Below are 23319 nucleotides of genomic sequence, written 5' to 3'. Positions count from 1 at the left end.
GTGTGTGTGTGTGTGTGTGTGTGTGTGTCTGTGTGTGTGTGTTCAATTACAGTCCAGACGACTAGCAGCTGGAGTGGAGCGGTGTTATTTTACATTGTTCTATGGAAGGTCAACAGGTCATAGTGCATCTCACACAGTCTCTGAAATATACACTGCCATTTTTTACAAATATTTAATGTTTTTTCGTAGTTTATTTTCTCTGAAAGAAGTCTCTTATGCTCATCAAGGCTGGAATTATTTGATAAAAAAATACAGTAAAACAATAATATTGTGAAACATTTTTCAATTAAAAACAAGGGTAAAAAGGAAGGACTTCATTTGAGACATTTCAGGGGCAAAAGTTTGACTACGGTTTGATAAAATATGACTACATTTTGTTTGACATTGTGTCCAACAAATACAGACTGGAAGTTCTAATGGAGAGTAAATGCATGGAGTTCCTGCTTATGGGTAATTTTTGGGTCATGTGTGACCCATTGTGACCCATTCTAATGAGCATTTGGTGAGAATTCCTTTTTTTTTCATAAAGTAAAATCGGCAGAAATAAATACTTTACAATTTTTATATAATAATTCCATTCATAAACCCTAAAAACGCCTATTGTGCCTTTATATTTGTTGTTTGTGGATAATATACGTAAAAGTAATATTCATTAATTGTACAGAAGCAAAGGCTGCTTCACGATTGATTTAAAAACTCCTGCGTGACTGCCACCAAGGAGCGAAATATGACAATTGCACGCTAATGTTGAAAAAAAGGTGGAAAAGTGGCTTAAGCCATTCATGTTTTTAGCCTTGATTTAGTCTGATCCTGAACTTACATGACCAAATGACATCACCTCCTGCTGCTTGAGACTCTGAGGATGCAGTCTCCTCTTGGGCTCCATAAAGACAGCCATCTTATTAGCACTGTCCTTACACACACACACACACCCCACACATACAAAATACACATGCTCATGGACGCCCCGCCCTCTCTCTAATACAACCCATCTCTTGTTTTTAATTGGCTCTCATTATAAACCAAACTGCTGGTGAAGCTCAGCAAGTCTCCAGAAATGTTAGTTAATGGTGGAATGTGTTAGAAAGCCAGCAATTAGCCACAGCTGACAGGCGAGAGCAGAGCCGTGCCGGCCGCTTTGATGACTCCCCTGTTCGGCCAAGATGACTGTTTGTTTAGGCTGCAGGGATCCAAAGGGACGAGCACTGTTTCATTTAACATAAAAAACAGCCTAAAACAAAAAACAGGTTCCTTTATAAACAGCCTCTGTGTTTTGGCAGACTTGCAGAAATAGGGATGATTAATTCACATGCCTGTCAGTGCTGTGGGGTGTTCAAATGAAATATTTTTTGTGTGTGGAGCAAGGGTTTCAGAGCTGTGGATAGTATCAGACTTTGTTTTTCTTTGTCTGTTTGTCCTTTCTCTTTTTTTCATTTCTCTTATGGAATATACTTTTGGCTTTTAAAACTGTACATATTTTTGTATATATAAGTTACATAAGTTATTATTATTTTTATTTTATTTTACATAAGAGTGCTGTAAGCAAATTTAGCTGCTGATTTTACTCATTTCAACCACACACCTTCTCTGCAAAACCCTGCCTCCAAAGACGTGCAAAATGAATGACTGACAGTTTTCTTATTAGCATTCCTATAGCTCAAACAATACAGCATGGTATTGCATCTCCTTTAAAGTCACCATGAAATCATAAATGACCAATCGGTGTCCTTTTGTTGAAATGTTTTTTATTTTTTTATCTGTGCTAGGGCTGGGCGGTATATCGAGTTTGTACAATATATCAATATATTTTTTTTAGAGACGATATGGAATGAGGCAATACTGTTTATATCGATGTACATCAGATTGATACGAACACATCTGAAAAATAGCGGAGTACGCAGAGTGAGCTGATGCAGGGAAAGTGCATCATACAATTTGTCCTCAGCATGACACATACTTTAAATTAACTTACATTTAACAGGTATATTATCCACCTGTAAACGTTACAGTCATGCAAATATGTATATTTTGCTGTCAGGAGAGGACGAGCCTTCTGCAAGTGGATCTCTGCTAAAGGCTTCCGTAAAAAAAGAGCGGTGTCACGCGCATGCGCGGCAAACAGGCGGAGGAACGCAATAATTCTGACTAAAATATACCGGTACATATTTTAAAAAACTTAGGACCTAAATGTGCCATATGTGGTATTTGAAGCCTACAAGTAAGTATATTTTTATGACGGAGTTATAAATAAATATATAGGCTAATTTGCTTTTGTTTTTATTTTCATTTTTAGTTTAGTGAATTTAAAAACCAAAATTATTAATTTTGTTTTTAGATTGTAAACCCCCAATTGTCACATAATATATTGCATAATCTACATTCCATTCAGTATTTGTTTATAGCCTTCAGTATAGGAGATCACTGAGCAGGATGTGAAATAAAATTATTATTAAAGAAAAAAAATGTATATATCAAAATATAAAAACGTTGAAAATAGCAGGATATATACTACTTAACGCCATTCAACCAAAAAATAATAATAATAATAATAATTAAAATTAAAAAAACACTGAGATATGATTTTTTGGCCATATTACCCAGTCCTAATACATGCACATCGTTATGTATTTATTTTTTTCATTTTTTTATGCCCTTATAGTCTTTAATCAAAATAACAACAGCCACATCTCCTCTTCTCTTCTGCGCCCTACAGTATATGTATACATTTTTGCTTGTTTAAAAAAGTGTAGTAACAACGCTATATGACACAAAAGTGAAGAACAGACTATAACAACTTTAATTTCATGTTGACTTTTTTTTAGAATTAAATACAAGTGTTCATTTCGTTGACAAATATTTTTGTCAAACATTTTTTTACTGGCAAAAACGAGATAACGAACTCACCAATGAATAAAAGAAATAAATAATAGTGAGGGATGAGCATTTGGGAAGAGATCCAGGCAGAACTGTTGTTATCCTCTTGAACGGACAAATACAAAATTATGTCAAAATATCTATTTTGGCAAGTATTCACGTAAACAGTCAGATCTGGGAGAATATCGGATGTGTACAAGTGTATTGGATTTGTGGATTCAACCTTAAAGTGACAGAAGCCTAATAAACCTCCTGCTGTCTGTCATTAATATTAATCAAACAATAAAAAAATTGCAATTCATCAAACTTAACACTGTTAAACACTGTACATTACAGTCAATAGTAACACACTTCACCGATTCATTTTAGTTATATTTTGTATTCTCTGTCTTTGCAGGTGAGCCCGCGCTAGCAAAGGAGAACAACTGCTTGAATGCAGCTAAGGCCTGCAACCTAAATGATACCTGTAAGAAATACCGTTCAGCTTACATAAGCCCCTGCACAAGTCGAGTCTCAACGGCTGAAGTCTGCAACAAACGGAAGTGCCACAAAGCCCTGCGGCAGTTCTTTGACAAGGTGCCGGCCAAGCACAGCTACGGTATGCTCTTCTGCTCATGTCCTCTAGGGGATCAGTCGGCCTGTTCTGAACGCAGACGCCAGACCATTGTGCCAGCCTGTTCATATGAGGACAAGGAGAGGCCCAACTGCCTGACACTGCAAGCATCATGCAAGACCAACTACATCTGCAGGTCTGAACTGGTTCATAAAAACTTTAAATGTTGTTGTATTGAGCATTTTCTTAATATTGTTAACGTAATGACATTCTAATAAATGAATTAACACTTTATTTAAATGAAAGGTTAGATTTTTAAGTTTTGGATGCCAAATAAACAATTCAGCTTTATTTTCACAGCCTACTTTACACATATTTACCACGATAAATATGTGACCAATAATTCTGACCACAACTATATACACAGAGCATGCATACAATTATGACCACTCACAGGTGAAGTGAATCTCTTCATCCTGGCACCAGTTAGTGGGTGGGATATAATAGGCAGCAAGTGAACATTTAGTCAAGTTGATGTGTTAGAAGCAGACAAAATGTGCAAGCGTAAGGCAAGCGAGTTTGACAAGGGAAATTGTGAAGGCTAGACGACTGGGTCAGAACATCCCCAAAGCTGCAGGTCTTGTAGTGGCTCAAATTTCTCAAGAATTTAATGCTGGTTCTGATAGAAAGGTGTCATAATACACAGTGCATCACAGTTTGCTGCGTATGGGTCTGTATAGCCGCAGACTATTCAAGGTGTTCATGCTGACCCCTGTAGTGACAATAGTGAGCATGTGAGCATCAGAACTGGACCACGGAGCAATGGAAGAAGGTGGTCTGGTCGGATGAATCAAATTTGTTTTACATCATGTGGATGGCTGCGCTTACCTGGGAAAAACATGGCACCAGGATGCACTATGGAAGAAGGCAAGCCAGCAGAGGCAATGTGATGCTTTGGGCAATGTTCTGCTAGGAAACCTTGGATCCTGCCATCCATTTGGATGCTTTGACACATATCACCTTAGCATTGTTGCAGACCATGCACACCCTTTCATGGAAACAGTATTCTCTGGTGACTGTGGCCTCTTTCAGCAGGATAATGCACCCTGCAACAAAGCAAAAAATGTTCAAGAATGGGTTGAGGAGAACAACAACAAGTTTGAGGTGTTGACTTGGCCTGCAAATTCCCCAGATCTCAATCCAACCGAGTATGTGGGATGTGCTGAACAAACAAGTCTGATCCATGGAGGCCCTACCTCAAAACTTACAGGGCTTAAAGGATATGCTGCTAATTTCTTGGTGCCAAATACCACAACACACCTTTAGGGGTCTAGTAGACTCCATGGCTCAATGGGTTAGGGCTGTTTTGGCAGCAAAACAGCTAGAATAGGGGGACCAACACAATATTATGAAGGTGGTCATAAAGTTATGCCTGATCAGTGAATATAATATGAAGATTATCGTTTACTTAAATTGTTATAATATTTTATAATCTTTTTTATAATTATAGTATTACATTACAATACTGCAAAAAAAAAGAAAAAAAGAGAGAGACAGAGAAGCATTTCACTACATAGTAGGTAAACATGTCCATACATCCACACTTCACAGCAACACTTATCTTGTGGCCATTACACTTGAAGTGCAAAAGGAGTTATTTAGAGGTGCTAAGAAATGCCTTACTGAATCTGAGACACAAGATCGCAACATGTAAACTGTAATAACACATGTTCACCACTAGGACAGACATGCCCATGAGCAGTTAAACTGCATCTATTGGGAAATAAAGCGTTTATTAAGGTAAGGCAAGAGTGCACATCACGACGACAATCGAGGTGATTATTGAAGTCAAGCAATAAAAACTGCAGCCCTAAATCTGGTTTGTGCAGGAAGGTGGCAACCCCAGAGTCCTCTAAGTGGCTTGTTAAGGCTTCATTAGCACAACGTAGATGTAGTTTTGCCAAGTAAACGTCTTTAGGCACAGAAAGAGCGACAGCTAATGACCCAGCTCAATCAGAAGAGCTGCCGCTCGACATTCTGGGGGCACACTCAGACACTTATACAAATAAATGGAATATATTTGCACTTGTGCTCCAGGTCTGTACAGTTCACATTCTTCATTCTGGCCACTTTTTCCCTCATTATTTGTCTTTTTCTTTGTACCATGATCATTTTAAGCTAGGTGTAATCCCTAGCTGTACAAAAAGCTCCAGTGTAGTTGTGCAAAGATCCCACACTAGTCCACACAACACCATGTGTCTTAGGAGACAAGGCATAGCACATTCATTTACACATTCCTTAACACTACGACAGACTGCTGTTGACAGTCCTCCAACACATTTAACAGCCAAGAACTGTGTGTGCCATTTGGTTTACAAATACAAATTTGGCAACATATGTTTTATTTAATTTTTAATGAACAGTATTTCATTATAAAGTGATGTTTTTAGTACTTATTGTACCACAATATATATCAGTAAATGTGATAACTATGCTATATAAAGAGTGAATGGCTTGTTTTAGGTCTCGTCTGGCTGATTTCTTCACTAACTGTCAGCCTGAGCCCCGCTCTCTATCTGGTTGTCTGAAGGAGAACTACGCTGACTGCTTGCTGTCATACTCAGGTCTCATTGGTGAGTCTATTGTAACTTGGATAAACAAGTTAAACGATTTTAATACATGTCATGAAGTTGTCATTGAAGTATGAGGCACTAAATTTGTCTAGAAGGGTTAAAATTATGGTTATTTTCATCAGCTATACCACTTATCTTAGATCTAGCTTTTCTGTCTTTAAATCAGACAGAAATAAATAAGTGCTGTAAGGTTACATTTACTTGATGGAATTCTAACATTTATTCAAATGAATGAGTCCATCGAGAAAGGGAGAGAGAGAGGTGTGTGTATGTGTGTGAGAGAGAATTTCTTCAAAAACAGCAACGTTACTACCTCTTTGAGTAATATAATGTAGCAATTCTGTAGTGCAGAGTGCAGTTTCTGTTGTCCCGTTTCTGTGTGCGCAACTCCTTATTTACTGCTTATTAATAGTTAGTAAGGTAGTTTTTGTAGCATTTAAGTTTAGGTATTGGGTAGGATTAAGGGATGTGGAATAAGGTCATGCAGAAAAAGGCATTAATATGTGCTTTATAAGTATTAATAAACAGCCAATATCCTAGTAATATGCATGCTAATAAGCAACTAGTTAATAGTTAAAAACTGAACCCTAAAATAAAGTGTTACCATATACAGTACACAGTACAGGACAAAAGTTTAGACACATTACTATTTGAATGTTTTTGAAAGAAGTTTCTTCTGCTCATCAGGCCTGCATTTTTTTGATCAAAAATACAGAAAAAAAGTAATATTGTGATATATTATTACAATTTAAAATAATTGGTTTTCAATGTTTTATACTTTAAATGATCTTTTATTTTTTGATGTAAAGCTGAATTTTCAGTATAATTCCTAATGTTAGTATTTTCTCCAGACAAAAACAAGGTTTTTAAGCCAGTTATTTAAGTGTGTCAGTAGGAAATATTAGTTTACATTTCCCAACATTCCTTTTGCCCTTATTTGTAATAATCCAAACTACACACTATATCTATTAATCTGCATTTACTGATACAGGGCAGTGACTCACTAACTAATACTGGGTGACAGATAGTTCTCTCAGTACAATCCACTGAGATATATATTGAAAGCCTTTGTGTAAAAAAATGTTTGTACTCTAGTTCTTTGTGTTTTGCTTGTGCTGGAATTCTGCAAGTGTGTTCAGCACTACACAGAAACAGCAGCTGGACACACAGGAATACAGCAGTGCTGCTATTAATCTGTGATTAGCTCATGTTGTTGTTCTACCAGTGGGAGACTGTTTCACTTTGTGGGCTAACAGTGTCACATCCCCACAGTATAGTTTTTATTAGGCAGACAGCACCACAATTATTATTTTTAAGAAAGCTAAGAGAACAAGATAACAGATAATAAAATAAAAAAAAGGTACAAGCATATATTTAGCCAAAGTCGTTTTAAATACTAAATTGATACATATGATACTTTTTTTTTTTTTTTCAAATAAAATATTCCTAAAGATTGTAGAAACATGTCTTTTGTTATCCAGGAACGGTGATGACCTCGAATTACCTGCGTTCCCCCAAGATCAGCGTGTCTCCATTCTGTGACTGCAGCAGCAGCGGCAACAGCAAAGAGGAATGCGACAGATTCACAGAGTTCTTCACTGACAACGCCTGCCTGCGTGAGTTACAGCTCTGGACCCAACTCTCCCTGCTTCTGTGCAAAGTGTAGTTTGTGTTCTGGCCTATATAGCCAAAAAAAAAGATCTCTTTTTTTACATTTTCAGTCTTTTTTGAATTCAAAATGTTTAGTGCCCATTTTAATGAAAACAGTAAATATCTAGGTAAAGGGGTCCTGTTATGATTTTTTACACTTTCTTTAGAAGCACAATGCCTACTCCAAAGGGAGTTATTCTCTATATAATTAAAGGGTTCGTTCACCCAAAAATTAAAATTAGCCCATGATTTACTCACCCTCAGGCCATCCTAGGTGTATATGACATTCTTCTTTCAGACGAATACAATCTGAGTTATATAAATTATGTCCTGGTTCTTCCAAGCATAAGGCAGTAAATTGCAGCCCAAAATTATTTTGAAGCCCAAAAAAGTGCATCTATCCATTATAAAAGTAATTCACACAGCTCCAGGGGGGTTAATAAAGGCCTTCTGAAGTGAAATGAAGGGTTTGTAAAAAAAATATCCATATTTGCAAAAAAAAATTTGTTTTTGTTTTTTTCGTTCTATATTTTGGGAATTCAGGTTTTTTTTATCATTATTACCCTTTACTGTTAGACTGGTTGCCAGACGAACTCAGCCCCGCCCACAACATTTGAAATCGGACAGTTTGGTCAGGACTTGATCCATAGAGGTAGCCTGATAATCCAGACTCACATCAAGATGTTTGTTCTGGAAACTCACCATTGACAGGGCTCAATCCGAGGGGCGGGATAAACGGTTGTCTTTCAAACTCCCTCTGCACGCGATAGGATAGCGTTACCACCAACCAGAGCAACGAAGGTGAAACAGAGCTCGTTGATAGAAAAGACCGCTGTTCGCCATCTGTGTTTATTAGTAGCACGCAAACGAAACTCGGCCGTCGTCATTATGGCCCCGCCCACCGACTCTATACACGATGTGATTGGCTCGACCAGTTTACAGCTCAGAAGAGTATTGAGAGTTGCTAGACGACACTCGCGGGTAGATTAGATTTGCTGTCGCTAGGATGCGTCTAGATTTCTAGGCTACCATAGAGGAGTTATTATGCCAGAACAGAAACTGTTCAGAACAATCAAATTGTCAGGGCAGGCTTTAGACGATGATGGACAGATGATAAACAGTAACGTAATCATCCAAATCATCAAAGGCGCTTGGGTTGAATTTGTTCTAATCCTAAATGGAGAACTTGAAAAAAAAATAATAATAATTGCCCTCCAGAAAAAAATGCTGTTTGGGGGGTAAAATGTTTGACAAGGTTGCCTGCTAAAAATTTGCATTCCTGGGTCTATATATCTGAGGTCGCTTCAAACGGCAGGAAAACCTGCAGACTTGGCAACACTGTGCAGTTGAGTTCTGTTGACATTTGACAACTAACGTTATGCGTCGCTCCGTTGCTCTGACTGGTTGTAGGTCTATCTAGCTGAGGTCTTTCCTGGTTCGGTTGAAACGCCCCATAATTACAGCCCAATGGAGAAGTATCAGACTCCTATTCTGACTAACTGAGTATGACAATGTCAGGCTACTTTACTGTTATTTAGTCATAAAAAGAGTGTGCTTTTATAAAATAATATATATTTTTTTATATTTTAAAAGCAATTTATGCTTTTATAAATAATGTTAATGGAATGGAACATAAAACATAAATGACCTTAGATTTATTGATGTAACAAACATTACATTTACTCAGTACTTTTGAGGACTGCACGATGCAACATAACACTGCACTCTAAGTACTTCAAGTCACAACAAAATATTAATGGTTATGAGTATTAAACTGTCCAGTAAAATAAATCATAATAGTTTATATTAGCCCTTGTAGAGTTTGTTGAACATTACATTTAAACATATTCTAGTAGACACCATAAACAAAATTATTAACCTGTAAATTAGCATATTGTAAATATAGTATTGCAAAATTGACAAACATTTGTTTTGACTAAAAACATGCCACAAGGGGAAAGTTTTGAGTGATTATGCCAAACTTTTTTTTAAATCAGGATTTGAAATTGCTTGATTGAAATGGGATATTTCACGTGATTTACAGAAATGAAATCAAATTTGCCAACTCTAATGGCATTTTTCCAACTAAGGTTTAAATAAGAGACAGTATTAAAAATTCACTGATTTAATCGCTTGTCTCATAGTTTAGCTATGAAAGTACTGTAGTAGAATGACAGGCTCTTGAGGAAAGTAATAGCAAATAAAAGGAGAGTGCTTCATTATTATGTAAGCTCTATTAAATGTAAGACACAGACCAAGCAAATGAATACACCTCGGGTGTGAATTATTTTTCTAATAATTCTACGGCCCAAAATCAATTATTTCAATTATACTATGGTTACCACAACTCAAGGCATTGTTCAGATGTTTTTGTCCTTAAAAACTGACTAATTCCGCATCTCGTGTAGGCTGTAAGGACCTTTGAAATAACTGAAATCAATTGGTGAAGCGATATGAAACTATAATGCTGGAACTGGAACTACTTATCTGTGCATTTAATGGAAAAACAATGCATATCTTAGAACATTCATCATCCAATCAGACTCGAACATTCAACAGCCCCATATTATAATAATTAAAGTAGCTGTTGAAATGTGCGCAATCTGTACATCAAACAAACGCTTCACATTATCTTTGTAGTTTTTTATTTATTTATTTAAGTCTTGTTTTCTCTCCATTAAACTCTGTGCCTCCATCCATGCCATCCTTCTCCTAACTGTCCATTTGTCTCACTTTCACTCTCCCTCGGATCTGGTCTGTCCATCTCTTCAGATTCCAGCAAGTTGTTTTTCAAGGCTTTTAGCAGTCCGCCTGTCAGCCCGTTTTTACCTCTGCCTCTGAAAGGCCCCTTCCATCTTTCTTTCTATTATGTGCACTTCTTTCTTTACCCTTTACCCTTTACATTTCTCGCTCGCTACACTTCCTTGACTGCACCAATTGTTTTCTTGTGTAACCCTGAACTCATAGTATGAAGTGAAAACAAACAAAGTGCTAACGGCAAAGAGCAAGCTTTCAGGGAGGGCTTGTGAAAGTATTGGGAGGGCTTGTATAGTACTGAAAGAGATCCACACATGCAGGGGTCAGTTTAGAAAGCAGGATGTTGTGGAAATTATTTCAAATAATGCACGCAGAAGGTCCTCAAGAAGAAGGTAAATCATCATGCCCTTTTGTATCAGCCCAATTACCTGCTAACAGTCAGACCTTTAACAGTAGGCATGCACAATTCGGGGACATTATTTATCTGATAAAAAATGTGATTGCAATTATATATCAATATAGCTATAAAAAACAATAATTAATATTGATTATTATATAATTACTACTGAATGAAAAATCAAAAAAATTACTTAATAAATACAAAATAAGAAAAATATTTGTTGTTATTTCACTGTAAAAAATAAAAAAATAAACTGGAGAGCTGCATTCTCACATGTGATTAGCTCATCATAGCATACACTATGTTCTAAATGCACTATATTGGGACACCTCTCCAAATCAACACTTCCATGGCCCAGAGGTATTAAATCAAGCACCTAGGCATGCAGACTGCTTCTACAAACATTTGTGAAAGAATGGGTCGCTTTTAGGAGCTCAGTGAATTCACGCTTGGTACCAAGATAAGTTGCCACCTGTGCAATAAGTCCATTCTTGAAATTTCCTCACAACTAAATATTCCATGCTCAACTGTTTGTGGTATTATAACAAAGTGTAAGCAATTGGGAACAACAGAATCTCAACCACAAAGTGGAAGGCCACGTAAAAATAGAGTGCAAGGTCAGCGCATAATGAGGCGCAGTGCGCAGAAGTCACCAACTTTCTGCAAAGTCAGTAGCTACAGACCTCCAAATGTCATGTGGCCTTCAGGTGAGCTCAAGAGCAGTGCATAGAGAGCTTCATGGAATGGGTTTCCATGGCCGAGCAGCCGCATCTAAGAAGCTCCTTCCTGTTCCAGCATGACTGCACACCAGTAAACAAAGTAAGGTCCATAAAGACATGGATGAGTTTGGTGTAGAGGAACTTCCCTGGCCTGAGTCCTGACCTGAACCCGATAGAACACCTTTGTGATGAATTTGGGATGAGACTGAAAATCATGTCTTATCGTCCAACATCAGTGCCTGACCTCACAAATGTGCTTCTAGAAGAGTGGTCAAAAATTCCCATAAACACACTCCTAAACCTTGTGGAAAGCCTTCCCAGAAGAGTTGAAGCTGCTATAGCTGTAAAGGGTGGGCCAACTCCATATTAAACCATACGGATTATATACTAAATAATATAATTAGATATATATATGAAATTATATATATAATTATATGAAATCTGAGAGCTAGCAACACTTTGATGCTTCAAAAAGTTGATAAGCGATCGTAAAACAAATGCATTAATTGATTGTTTTAGTCCATATTTTCTAAAGAGTCTCGACCACTTTGTGATGAACAGATTGAATTGAGGCTTTTATTCACATATAGACATTAACTCACACATCAGTTGTAGTAAAAAGGGAAGCTCGAGCATGTCATCTTTTGACATGCGAGAACCAATGAGCTTCATTCTCGTGTGTTCCTTGCGGAAGCACGTTTAAGCTTTCGCGGGAACCAATGAGGTTTGTTCTCTCGCATCTAGCAGGTTCAACTGAGCTTCTGTTCATGTTCTTATCAATGTTTATATGAATAAAATGTGGACTAAACTGCTCAATTTATATTGATTCGTTTTACAATCTCTTTATGTATGTTTTGAAGTGCCAAAGGAGTAGTTGTGTAACCGTCAATGGAGGGAAAGAAAGCTCTCAGATTGCATAAAAAATATATTTGTTCCAAAGATGAACAAAAGTATTGTGGGTTTGGAACTACATAAAGAGGAGTATAATTATTGACATAATTAAAATTTTTGGCTGAACTATCCCTTTAGCAGACAAAAGTCTGCATTATGCCACTGTAGATAGTGGGCAAAAAAAGTAATTCAGAAGATACATTCCCATGGGACATCTACACTTTTTTTAACATGTGCACCACAAATTTTCACATCAGGATGATTTACAATGAAAAAGGGTGATTCAAATTTATAAATGTAAGAATTGGTGACCAGTAAAAATATCTCTAAGCCATTGCAATCAAAACAGCAAAAAAAAGAAGAAATAAATCATTGTTTAGATGTTTAAAATCCGACTTTTACAGTAGGAAGAGCGTGAACAGTCTGAGCTTAATTTGATTTGTTTCTTTTAGTGCTGAGGGCTTTGAGGGGATGTTTAAGGAGACTCTTCAGGAGGTTAAACTGAGTTAAACTGCTTCTTTATTGTTCCATCTCTCTCTCTCTCTCTCTCTCTCTCTCTCTCTCTCTCTCTCTCTCTCTCTCTCTCTCTCTCTCTCTCTCTCTCTCTCTCTCTCTCTCTCTCTCTCTCTCTCTCTCTCTCTCTCTCTCTCTCTCTCTCTCTCTCCCTCTCTCCTTCTCATTACCTCATTCTCTCGTGTCTCATTACGGGATTTCAGTGTTAAGGCATCCTGACAGTTCTGGGGGTTCGTTCCCAGCGCCGTCAGTATCTGGGTGTTTAGGAGGCTATGACGAAGCGCTTTGGCCTCACACCCTACACTCGCCCCTGAGCGTTATGAGTCTGTCTGCCCTTGGAACACACCGTCCTCAGCACAGGCTGGAGCAGAGCAGAGCGGAGCTTCAGCAGAACAGATAGCATCAAGTAAAACTGAGATTACTCTTTCTGAGATCCCCCCTCTAATATTCACCTTTATACCATTGCTTTTTGAGCATGGTGGCAATATTCAAACTGCTGTACAGCATTGGCACAGTTATAAGCATTCTTCCTAAATAAAAAATAATATTAAAGAAATAAAAATACTGGTCCAATCTAAAAGACACAGTGCGGTCTAAAAATCAAAATCAAATTTAAAGCTGCAAAGTGTTTAAAAAAGAATAATACGAATAATAAATAATAATTATTATTATATAAATGAAGTTTGGGGTCAGTAGGGGTCACTGATTATAGGGTTAGTTCACCCAAAAATGAAAATTGTCTCATCATTTACTCCCTTGTCATAACACAAATGAAGTTTATTATATATATATATATAAAATTTAAATGATTTCTGTCCCTCCATTAACACATCAATGTCAATCTGTTCATCATATAAAGCGGTTGTGTATCCACTCAATTAGTATGGATTCGTTTTACCATCTCTTTATTAAATTTTTTGAAGTGTCAAAGTGGTGTTTACGTAGCGGCCTAGAGAGTACAGAAATGGCTCAGATTTTATTAAAAATATCTTCATTTGAGTTCTGGAGATGAACTAAAGTCTTACGGGTTTGAAACAGGACAAGGGAGAGGAAATTGACATTTTTCATTTTTGGGTGAACTAAACCTTTAAAGTTGTGTTGCTGAAAAAGCCTAAATGCTCATTTTATTTACAACAGAAAAACATGCTTATTTTAAGCTTGTCTTAATCTCATCAGAAAAATAAAAAAATAAATACAAATAAAAATCTCAAAACAATAAACAGTAGCCTGATATTGCAGTACATTTTCCTTTCTTTGAAACATAAAACCTTGTGGATATGAAGGTCTCCAGACATCAGCTGGTGGAGTGTAGAGTGGATTCAAAGAACATGACTCATTGAGAGACATGCACATGAGAGGAAACTACACGATTCATCTGCTGAAGAAAATGTGTCAGGGCTCATAGACTCAAAACAACCATCAAAGCGTTCAGGGCCTTGTGGGTCTCTTCCAGTATTTCCTAGAGAGAAGGAGAGAAAGCATCTAAAAATAGCAAACAACACATTCATCATGCGTTTGCTCAAACAATTTACATGCCAGTATGATAAAATTAGAGGAGGAGATGGAAAAAGAAACGTTAAGAGGGTAGCGTAGTGACAGAAAGAACTTACCACTATGAGAGAGGGCGGACATTTATGATAAAGAACAACATAACAACACGACAACTACACACTCACTGTACCAAAGTACTTGGATTTTTCTTCACAGACTAGTGTGCTGTCTGTACTGTTTCAGTGGAGATGGCAGGGAGAGCAGGAGCCTGTCAGCGGCCCATATAATGAGGCAGCAGATCTGAGTTCTGGGAAAGACTGGGTTGGGGAACGACCTCACTGAGTTTGGGGAAATATGCACATATGCATCTATGACACAGGCAGTCATCTACTACAGTGCTTATCTTGTGTATCTCTGTATTGGCCCTCCAATTAATTATTGAAGACTTTTTTAATATTTGGTATATGCTCTTTGTATGTAGGCAATGCGATCCAAGCGTTTGGAAACGGGACAGACGTGAGCGTGTGGCAACCGATGCCCCCAGTGCAAACCACCACTTCTATAACAACACCTTCCCAGAGGGCCAGAGATCGAGAAAGATCACCTAATGCCATAGAGCCGGCGACACACATCAACCATCTCAACCCGGCTGATAACTCCCTCTACCAGTTCTGTGGTAGCCTCCAGGTCAGTGGAGCTAATGCAGACATAGATCTTCAAGGTTCATGCATGTGTCGTGGTGTATGTACCCCAGGGAATGCAGGGTTTAGAAACAGACTGTGGTTGTGGTCATTAAGTGTTCAGAGTTAACAAATACCTCAAGTGATCTTGAAAGTAATGATTTTATGAAGGGAATAATTTAGTTGTGCTTGATTTGAGAGAGTTATGCTACATTATAGGGGAGATCGATTCATCACTTCTTACTCCACTGAATTTTTGCAGGTAGGTTTAGTTTTGAAAGTAAAAAGAAAAAAACGTAGTCTTCCTGAACAAAAAAAGCTATTATAAATTCAACCCGATCACACATAAATGCGTATAAATAGTACGAGTGTGCAATGTCGTGGAATGTATACGCCAAAACTCATTTTGGCGTGCATATGATACGCTGTTTTTCGTGTGCATATGATACGGTCTTTATGGCGTATATATGACACGCTCTTGGGTAGGTTTAGGGTGGTGGGGCGTATATATGACACGCTCTCTTGGGTAGGTTTAGGGTAGTGGGTGGGGGGGTTCGTATGTATAATACGCCATAAAATGCGTATCAAATGCACGCAAAAAACAGTGTATCATATGCACGCCAAAATGAGTTTTGGCGTATACATTCCACGACATTGCACACTCGTACTATTTATACACATTTTTCGTGAGATCCGGCTGTATAAATTACCTTTTTGGGGCATGTTGTCAAAAAAATGTATTGTATTATGCACGCCAGGCCAGTAGTTGGCAATATCATTTTGTAAAGATACACTACGTACGCATAAACTGAACTCATAATATGCATGCGCATTCACAAATTCATGTTTTTGTAATTTACATGGAGATGATAATGGTGTCGTTTTCAAAAAAAACGTCTTAAAAGTTTTCAAAAGTTTCTGTTTTCAGGCCCCTAAAACAACATTATCGTGTAAATGAACAACCATAACCATTAAAAAGCTTTCCTTTTTTGTTGGTTTACACAGTGTCATGTACATGGCCCCTTAGATGCTATATCATGTGTTTTTTCCCCGTTAAAACTAACACTTTCTATTATATCTCTAATCTATTTTTTTCTATTTTTATATAAATAAATAAAAACTTGCTAGACTAACTGGGACTGTTAGAGCACTCGCCTATTGTTGCCTTTTTTTTTTGGATTAACAGCTATTGTTCTCATTTCCAAGTCTTGCTTTGGATAAAACCATCTGCTATGATTAAAATGTAACCGTTAATGTCTCTCAGCAAAATTTAACGAGTCAAGCAATTATGAAACACAAATTGATTCGTAAAACAGCAAAAATGTATGGTCACAAAATGTAGAAAGAATGGCAAACAGAAACTGCAATTATTGAATTGTTGAACAATAGGTTACAATACAAATTTAAAACATGACAAAATATACATTTGAAATTGTATTAAAACTCATGGTTCAAAAGTTGTGATATTTACAGTCCACATAATTGTCACAAAAATGCCCTCATTAAGAGAGTTTTGAACTAGGTGTTTAAAGTCAGCTAAATTTCCTTTTTATTTGACTGATAATCTTATAAGTTCAGCATCTTCAGCTCAAACAGTAGAGCCTGGTGTTAACAACACCAAGGTCATGGGAACGATTCCCAGGGATCGCATGAACTGATTAAAATGTATACATTGAATGCAATGCAAGTCACTTCTCTGCGAAGTGTCTGCGAAATGCATAGGATGAATGTACTGAGATGCAGCCCTCATGACAGCTAGCCCTGCTGCGACACATACAATTTACAATGACTGTCAGAGCTGGCCATATGCGGCATTTGTCTTTTAATTAGAAACAAGGCAAATGTATAATCACAGACATTAGGGCGAAAACACTCTCACACCCATTCACTCCAACAGAGAGCAGCACAGCAGCAGGAGAAAGTGGTTTTGAGAGTGAAGTTAATGAGTTTACATGTTTCTGTATTAGCCTCGCTGCTAAACGTAGTCCTCTGAGGGGTAGCAGCTGTCAATGTGAAAATGAGGAGAAGAACAGAGACAGGGAGAGCAGACTCATGGGATATGTCTGTCAGTCTTTCTTCATTGGTTACAAATGATCGCGGCACACGCAGCTGACCTCCAGGAAAACTAGCGAGACGACTCCAGCATGCAAATGCCATGTTAACGTGGCCTTTGTTGCATATCAAACTGCTTCTCTCTACACTCTCGTTTAGAACGGAGACGTTTACAGTCAGCCGTGCTGCTTGCATCCCCCTTTAGTCATATGGTAGAGAGGGTTTTTGCCTTTGCATGTTGTTTTCGTGTGGGTAAAATGACAGAGCCAGATGTGTATTACCACCCTCAAAACAAAGAGACATATGGTAATACCTCGTCTTGTGTAATAGTGTGTCAAAATGCAAATATTGCACACATTTGCGAAATTACTGAATGCTCTGCTTTAGCAGTACAAAAGTCAGTGTGAACTCATGTTCTAAATATATAATTCAAGTGAGAAACTCTCTGCTTAGTATGCTGTCAGGTGATTCAGTGAGATTAATTTCATGAGTTTTGTTCTATTTTTCCTTGTTCTTCTTTTATTGGGCTATTAGAGTGACATATCTTGCATTTCAGGAGCGTTTTTGCTTGAATGTAATTAAAACAGCACTTGATATGTACAGAGAACAATGATACAACTTTTAGCGTCTATGTGCCTGAGAATATACTTGTTTTTTGTTGGTTTATTTCTTCAATTTTGAAAATGTTTAAAGGGTGCTAGGACCGCTCTAGGAGAAATTAATCATCGATATTAAACCTCAAATCATTTTGCTGGTCTGTAAATGCAATTGTTTATAATGTTTCATGCTGGCCGAGGTGTTGCTTTATCATGCTGGGCTCTGGCTTAGATTCAAGTCGGCTTCTTTCAGGAGGATACTGAACCTCCAACACACAGGAATCCATTCATTATACTGTCACCAGCTCTCCTATATCACCACCGCTTCTCACTTTCTCAGACACACATACCTATGCACAGCAAGTACACACACACATACACATATCAAATGAGAACCTTGCAGTAACCTACCGGCTACGATTAGTATTTATATCAACTTGCATGCACGTTTACTGCTCTATGGTTATATTGACACACTTTCTGAGGACCGATAGCATTATAAAGCACATTACTAATACAATGCAATTAACAGCTATAAAATTGCAGCAATAAACATGTTTTGTTATCGATTATGTGGTGTGGATCACCCTGGAGCATTATTATAAGACCAACATAAAATGTCATTTGGCAAGGATATTCTTGGTCCAAGATGTTATTATTTATTAAATCAGATTGATTTAATACAGCTTTATTTGTCTTTTCTAGGCTCAGAAGCTGAAGACAAACAACACAATAGATGTATGTGTGGTAAGTATGCCTATTTCATTGACAGCACAACTCAAACCAGACATATCTCCAATATATGTCAAGTGCTATTGAAAGAATGAATCATAATGAAAGAAAGCAAAGATAAAGCGGTAATTATCTCATGTCACATTGGCCCAGTTTGGCTGAACTTTGACCTGGCACTAGAAGCCCCTTCCCACCCGGCGTGCTCATGATCTTTGTGGTGGGCGATGGCAAAATGTGAATGTTGCTTATCTTCTGCCTTTTAAAGTTCACTAAATGTCATTGTACATAATAAAAGCAACATTATATGCTAGAATGACATTTAGCATTGCAGCGGCAGGTCCAAACAACCCCTAAAAATGAGGACCTCTTTTCAGCGAACAATTTCATTGCAGAATCAGAGAGCTTTTTAATCTTGTAGACATCTAAACCCATTTTATGTATAAATCAATATATATATATATAAGTATTTTTTTTTGTATTGGAAATGGAAGTTAAAAGGAAAGGTTAGTTCAACCAAAAATGACAATTATGTCATTAATAACCTAATGTCGTTCCACACCTGTAAGACCACCATTCATCTTCGGAACACAGTTCTGTCCACACTATACTGTCCATGTCCAAAAAGGTAATAAAAACATAATCAAAGTAGTCCATCTGTGACATCAGTTGGTTAATTAGAATCTCTAGAAGCATTGAAAATACATTTTGGTCCAAAATAACAAAAACTATGACTTTATTCAGCATTGTCTTCTCCAACATGTTTTCAATCCGCAAACAAAGATCCGAACGGTTATGAATCAGTGTATTGATTCATGATTCGGATCACGTGTCAAACTGCTGAAATCATGTGTCATTAGCGATTTGAATTCTGAATCAATACGTTGATTCATAACCATTCGGATCTCGATGCTTCAAGAGATTCTAATTAACCAACTGAGGTCACATATGGACTACTTTGATGATGTTTTTATTACCTTTATGGACATGGACAGTATAGTGTGCATTCACGTTCATGAAGGAACAGGAAAGCTCTCGGAATGAATATAAAATATCTTAAACTGTGTTCTGAAGATGAATGGCAGTCTTACGGGTGTGGAACGACATTAGGGTGAGTCATTAATGGCATAATTAAAGCATTTTGGGTGAACTAACCCTTTATGGTTTCAAAACAGTAGCAGTTATTGGCATGGTGAAAGTCCAGTAAAAAAAAATGCATCATGTTGTATTGAAAGCCTTAAAGGAACACTCCATTTTTTTATTTTTTAAAAAGGCTCATTTTCCAAGTCCCTTAGAGTTAAACAGTTGAGTTTTACCGTTTTTTGAATCCATCCAGCTGATCTCTGTATCTGGCGGTAGCACTTTTAGCATAGCTTAGCATACATCATTAAATCGGATTAGACCATTAGCATCACGCTCAAAAATGACCATAGACTTTATTTTTTCAAAGATAACATTTTTCTAATTTAAAACTTGACTATTCTTTAGTTACATCGTGTACAAAGACCAACAGAAAATGAAAAGTTTAAATTTTTAGGCCGATATAGATAGAAACTATTCTCTCATTCCTGGTATTACGCAGCACCTGAAAGTAGTCCTCAGATAGGTAACTTCCAAAGTGACCGGCACTAAGTTTTTGTAGTTGCAGAAAATGCTTGCAGAGTTGCACACAGCAAATTCGTGGATTTACCTGTCCGATAAGCCATGGTTCTGAAAAAACAAGGAACGAAATAATCAGTGGTTGTGATCTAAAAAAATATATATTTTAAGCTGGTCTTAGTACACCATGTAACTACAGAAGAGTCAAGTTTTAAATAGGAAAAATATTGAAAGTCATTGGTCATTTTATTTAACCAGATGCTAATGGTCTAATCTGATTCAATGATGTATGTTAAACTATGCTAAAAGTGCTACCGCCAGATACAGCGCTCGGCTGAATGGATTCAAAAACGGTAAAACTCAACTATTTAACTCTAAGCGACTTGGAAAATGAGCCTATTTAAAAAAAAAAAAAAATTGGAGTGTTCCTTTAAAAGCCAAGCACATATGCATACCATGTGAATTGGTGACTTATCTAATTATCTCTTGGCTGCTAATAATAAATGTTTATCTGCTTTCTCACGTTCACCGTTATGTTCCTCCAAGGACCCACAGAGCAATGACCCCAGCTCCTCCAACGCCATCTCCAGGAATTTGTCCACTTGGCAGGCGTCTCTATCAGGCCTTAGCTATCTGCTGCTCCTACTGGCTACCTCCTTGTACTGCATCTTCGCCGCAGCGATGTTGTAGCCACCTAAGAACCTAAAACATGGACAGTCACAATTTGTACAAAGTCGATCGCTGTTCCTGGTCAATCTGTTGTACTCAGTACTCTCTCTTTCTCTCTCTTAGTCTATCCCATCCTCTCTCTCTCTCTCTCCCTGTTCTGTTTTTTTAAGAACTTTTGTTGATGTTGTTGTTCGAAACGAAGTGGTCTTGGTGTACTCGAGTTTCTGTCTCTTCCCTCCTGATTTTGCATCGGAAGATGAAACGTGAAAGAAATGCAAGAGCGCTTCGGAATCATTGCAGCATTCCCATGTGATGTTGTGCCATCTACGCAACCGCTGGTGTTTTGAGGGCCAGAAATCATAAGGACTCCTGTCACAGCAGTAGAGATTCATCTTATCTGTGCGTATTGCTCACTGGCACACACAAAAACAGCAAAAGTGAGAACAAGACACTTTAGAGATGTGGTCACTGTTTACTTAGACAAAATGTTTTCTGTCTATCTTATTTTGGTTAACGTTTTGGTGATTAGATTCTGACAAATTGTCCTTCTCCTCTGTAGTTTTTCTATAGAATCATTGGCCCATGTGTAGGTCAAACATATCAAAAAAACATTTGCAAAACACCTAGTCGTGGAAAGTTAAAGGAGGGTTTAGAGGGAAGTTTACTGATCATGAGTTTTCAGCCCAAGCTTAACTGAGTGACCAACAGGACAGTAGCTTGTCTGATAATACAACTGTTTGTCATGGTGTGTGTGTGTGTGTGTGTGTGTGACGGCATGTGTGAATGTGTAATGTATGTCTGTTTGTTTGAACACGAGGAGGAGGTCACAGATTGACTGGATGGATATGTCAATAGAACTGGGGTTTCATAACTCCCATGCCAGAGAAAACATAGACTGGGGCCTGAAAGCCATTCGCTTTTGTGTAATCAGACGATATGTCAAGGTTCTATTTGCTTATACAACAAAGATCTATAAATTGCACATCATCACTCACTAGGCTAAACCAAGCGCTATCCGTGTATCTATTGAGTGTATATTGCCTTTCTGAAGATGCTTTGACAGGGATTTTCATACTTCGGCCCAAATGAAACATGCAAACTAGTCATGTATGTATTATATACTGTAGGCAGTTTTTTTTGTACTGTATGTCTATACAAAAGTTACTGAAAGAGTCAGTATTGGTGATCCTGCATCACAATTACTTCAAATCAGTGAGAATTCTATATGTCAGATGAGGCATGTGCAGTTTAACCACCTCAGCGGTACACGTTAAAAGAGTCTATGACATGCTGCTTTGGTTCATGTGGCATTTTCAACAAAAAAAAATGTATTGTTGTACTTCATGTTATTTACAGAACATTTTAAGTGCTACATAAAAAACACACAAACATATATATATATACAGACACTTCAACATAAACTATGTTTATAGAGCCTGCTATATTTGGATTGGGATCCGGTTGTACAATGTATTATCATATTGGATGAGGATGTATTGCTTTTCTCAGTAACTATATATACAGTATATATTTTTGTTTAGAGATAACAGTACAAATTGAAGACTTACATCTGTTATTATTGCTGTCCTCTGTAGTATCCCAAATGAAGGAAATGTACAGCAGCCATTTATTTACTATAACATTATGCTTTTGTTTTACGGTATGCCAAAAAGAAAGGGGAAAAAACTCTTATTTTTGTATCTTTTTGCATTATGGGTTTATTTATTGTAATGTTGTCTTTCTGCTGGTGAAGCAGTACAGGAACTTTCAAAGTATGAACATTAAAAAAACCAAGCATGAGAGATGAAAATGCAATAAAGGCTATTGGAAGCAGTGTATTCTGGATTCTACGCAGGCATTCTGCAGTGGTCTGGTGTTTTTGGCTTTGAACATAACACAAAGTTGCTTCAGATGGAAGCAGGAAAGTAAGAATCCCACATTTTAAAATCTATATTTCTCTATATTCACATCTTATTTCTCCAAAGCATTTAAAATGCAAACAAAAGACTCCTCCACAATCTGTCACATTTCTTCTTAGCTTGTGAAAATGTAAAAAGTATTCTATGAAAACGATTAAAAATGTTGACACATTCGCCTTTGTTGTTGTTTCTTTTTGTGATGAGTGTTTCATTTTGTTTTGTTCTTCATAAGAAGAATTTGGCCTAAATAGCCAAGGCAATAATTTTGCTTTAAGGGCTGCACAATTAATCAAAATAAAAAGTTATTTTGTCTTTGTTCAGTAACCAAATTATAAAACACGCTGTGTGTTTCTGCATGAACTGCGGCACTCTGTTAAACGCATGCTATGTTTCAGCGTGGCTCGTCACAGTGAATTCTGCAAACTTATAATGTACATTTGAGAATGCAATGTGTGCCACGATGAGTTTATTTTTACATTCGCATAATTTCCAGTTATGTTTTATGCACAGAAATTTCAACTGATTTGGGACAAACAAAAAAAAAGTTTTGTAAACCTGTAGTCAAATATAGGCTACACAGAAAAGCTATTCACA

At 37.3% G+C, this 23319-nt stretch overlaps 1 protein-coding gene across 2 annotated transcripts in view; it reads left to right on the top strand.

Moving 5' to 3' along the window:
• Nucleotides 1-22899, top strand: part of gfra1a (gdnf family receptor alpha 1a) — a 95498-nt gene extending 72599 nt beyond the window's left edge. For both annotated transcript variants that reach the window (XM_067421579.1, XM_067421580.1), the window contains 6 exons: nt 3272-3623; nt 5951-6060; nt 7542-7676; nt 14963-15168; nt 18515-18556; nt 20684-22899. In XM_067421579.1, coding sequence (XP_067277680.1) covers nt 3272-3623; nt 5951-6060; nt 7542-7676; nt 14963-15168; nt 18515-18556; nt 20684-20827 — 989 coding nt within the window. In that variant the 3' untranslated portion in view covers nt 20828-22899. The remainder of the gene's footprint in view (nt 1-3271; nt 3624-5950; nt 6061-7541; nt 7677-14962; nt 15169-18514; nt 18557-20683) is intronic.
• Nucleotides 22900-23319: the final 420 nt, after the last annotated feature.

The sequence above is a fragment of the Pseudorasbora parva genome, chromosome 17 (assembly GCF_024679245.1).
Source record: "Pseudorasbora parva isolate DD20220531a chromosome 17, ASM2467924v1, whole genome shotgun sequence".
Classification (NCBI taxonomy): Eukaryota; Metazoa; Chordata; class Actinopteri; order Cypriniformes; family Gobionidae; genus Pseudorasbora; species Pseudorasbora parva.
This window is presented reverse-complemented; position numbering and strand designations above follow the sequence as displayed.